This window comes from Triticum aestivum, chromosome 1D (assembly GCF_018294505.1).
Source record: "Triticum aestivum cultivar Chinese Spring chromosome 1D, IWGSC CS RefSeq v2.1, whole genome shotgun sequence".
Classification (NCBI taxonomy): Eukaryota; Viridiplantae; Streptophyta; class Magnoliopsida; order Poales; family Poaceae; genus Triticum; species Triticum aestivum.
Window position 1 is genome coordinate 250,439,075 of NC_057796.1, and position 3,124 is coordinate 250,442,198.

At 49.5% G+C, this 3,124-nt stretch overlaps 1 protein-coding gene across 1 annotated transcript; it reads left to right on the forward strand.

Moving 5' to 3' along the window:
- The first annotated feature begins 997 nt into the window (after positions 1-997).
- On the forward strand, positions 998-1,952 carry LOC123168059 (uncharacterized). Its single transcript, XM_044585929.1, has one exon. The coding sequence runs from the start codon at positions 1,067-1,069 to the stop codon at positions 1,742-1,744; it is 678 nt and encodes a 225-aa protein (XP_044441864.1). The 5' UTR covers positions 998-1,066; the 3' UTR covers positions 1,745-1,952.
- Positions 1,953-3,124: the final 1,172 nt, after the last annotated feature.

Consider the following 3,124-nt stretch of genomic DNA (forward strand, 5'->3'; position numbering starts at 1 on the left):
TGTAGAAATGATTTTGTTTTTAATGACAAAAATGCTTCTCCTTTGCAGGCTATTTTCCGTTGTACGCACTCGCTTCGTATGTGGTCTATGCTACAACGAGCAGAGGTCTAACCGCTGTTCAAGGCGGTGTGTACGCGGTTGGAGCAGGTGGCTACGGAGGTTTTTACCCAACATGGGTGGCATCATAACCTCCGATCGGTCCATCTCACCTTTCGACATAGGCACAGTGTCGGTCTATAGGACTCTACTATTGCCGATTTGTCGGTTTTTGTTTTCTTCTGGTTGTCAGACTTTTGGTGTTCGGCTGTGTGCATCCTAATTATGCAGAGGCCGGGTGTTGCTCATAATGCTTTGTATCCACCTGATGCTACATTTTTGAGTTAATAAAATCGCCCTTTATCGGAAAAAAAGCAATCTTGTATTGAAATGTGTGATGTTACTAGTCAAGTTACTCCCATTGTGACTAGTCTAACATCACACATATCAAGGCAAGATGAGTCTATAGCATAATAAATGAAGTATTGTATGTTACCACACATATATTACTCCCCACTATAAAGGAAGTAACATAGTGTTACTACTCATTGTGACTAGTCTAAGTTAGGATAAGGTGGGAAGAAGAGCGGTGGGCAAGCCCCGCGGGTGCATGTGTCACGCAACAGAGGCGGCTTGCGCGGCGAGAAATCAGCCGATCTAAAAAGATAGTTTTCCATGATCTAATGGATAAACAAAGATATGGCTTGTAGTGCAGATAAGGCTTGTAGTGCATTCGTGCTTGAAGAAATCAGGAGACAAACGGACAAGTATGTGCGACTTTTTCATTTGAAGACAACGTGATCCTCCGAACCTTCTTGCATCACATTATAAAATACACAGCAGAAGTATTGTTCTACGGTCCATGGTTCAAGAAAAATAGTAGACGAAGTCAAGTCAATTCTTTTGACTGAGCTTACACTACCATCAGGCATCGGCACCCTATATATAATCCCATAGCACAGGCAGCAAATCACATCCACACCACTAGCTCAGCGGCACAGGCCTGCAAGCCTGCAACACCCGCTACAAAATGAAGCTTCAGGTAGCCACAGTCGCCTCCTTCCTCCTGGTGGCCTTGGCCGCGACGGCCCAGGCCGTGACGTTCGACGCGTCGAACAAGGCGTCGGGCACCTCCGGCGGCCGGCGGTTCAACCAGGCCGTCGGCCTCCCGTACTCCAAGAAGGTCCTCTCCGACGCCTCTGCCTTCATCTGGAAAACCTTCAACCAGCGCGCCGCCGGCGACCGCAAGCCTGTCGATGCCGTCACCCTCGTCGTCGAGGACATCAGCGGCGTCGCCTTCACCAGCGCCAACGGCATCCACCTCAGCGCCCAGTACGTTGGCGGCATCTCCGGCGACGTCAAGAAGGAGGTGACCGGCGTGCTGTACCACGAGGCGACGCACGTGTGGCAGTGGAACGGGCAGGGCAGGGCGAACGGCGGGCTCATCGAGGGCATCGCCGACTACGTGCGGCTCAAGGCCGGGTTCGCGCCGGGGCACTGGGTGCGGCCGGGGCAGGGCGACCGGTGGGATCAGGGGTACGACGTCACGGCGAGGTTCCTGGACTACTGCGACTCGCTCAAGCCCGGGTTCGTCGCGCAGCTCAACGCCAAGATGAAGAGTGGGTACACCGACGACTTCTTCGCGCAGATTCTCGGGAAGAATGTTCAGCAGCTGTGGAAGGACTACAAAGCCAAGTTTAGAGGCTGAACACACGTTAAGTTGATGGGTCCTTCACGGCGTGATGGTATAACGCACTACTTCGAATAAGACATGTGTGATGGCATAACACACTATATATACTGAAATGATCAACAGAACATGTGCCTTACGCTCTGTAGTGAAAGACAAATAAACGATTTCACTAATTCGAAATCAACTTTGAGTTACATGTTACTAGCCTTAAGTTCGCGATACGTGAGTGCGTTTGTGTGGTGGTGTGAGTGTGTGCGTGTTGTAATCAGTTTTCTAGAAAAAACAAAAGGTTTTTGCAAAAAAAATTAGAAAAAACAAAAGGTTGTTTGGACTTGGAAAGTCTTAAAGCTGTTTGCGCACGACATGCTTGGATGGGTGGATTCACAACCGCTCTGTGTACCACCATTTTTTGTCCTATATTTGTAGGACTAGACAGTGAAGACATGCAGCATGTTATGACCCACAAACTGGATCAACTCTGATTGTACTAGTGTTGGATACAAATTCATCGTATTATACTAGTGGCAGCTAGTTTTGAAATAGAAAACCCTACAAATTAGGTTTTGTTGAATGTAGCCCATTTTAGATCGTTTTGTGATGAATTTGATTCCAATAATCGAATTCATTTTTAATTCTTTGATTTGCAATTTGGTGTTTGATTGATGGCAAGTAGGTCAAAGCTGGAAGAGGGCGATGGATTTGTTTTGCGCCGGGGATGAGCTTTTGCTGGCCAAGTGCTAGGAGATATGCACCTGGTTTTCGAGCTCGAAATCTCTCGTGATGCACTCACTGGGCCTCGCGTTGGAAGTGATAACGGATGAGCGGAAGCAGTTACTTCCTAAAGGCAAGGGGACAGTCCCAATTGAGATTCTCCTGTGGGCAATGGCAGAGGCGATGGAGTCTCCATATCGTCGACAGCGAGCCCGCTGGTATGAGTACTGCTCCCGCTTGTCCTCGTCGGATCCGGAGGCGGAAGGGCCGGTGAATTTGCGTATTATCCAGGACGCCGATGAGGTGATGGATGAGGAGGATAGTGATGAGGAGATGATGAAGAAGAGGAGAGCTACCACGGAGGGTTGCAGACTATCGCACATGAGGATGCACAAAGAGGAGGGCTATCGGGGGGGGTGGAGATCATCACTCATCCTGCTCAGGAAGACACGAATCTAGCGATTAATTTGGAAAAACGAGGATGAGCAGATGGTTGATTAGGAGCACTTGGAGGCTGATGCTGGCAATGATATGACGCTAGTCACCATGTACGCCCATGCCGGCTTCCGGAATGCCGCAATAGGGGTGGGGCAGTATGAGTTGTCAGCGCGTTTTGAGCAAAATGCTGAACGCTCTCACCGCTGCCTCGCTCGCCATCTTAAGCGTCTCCAACCCCCACCTAGA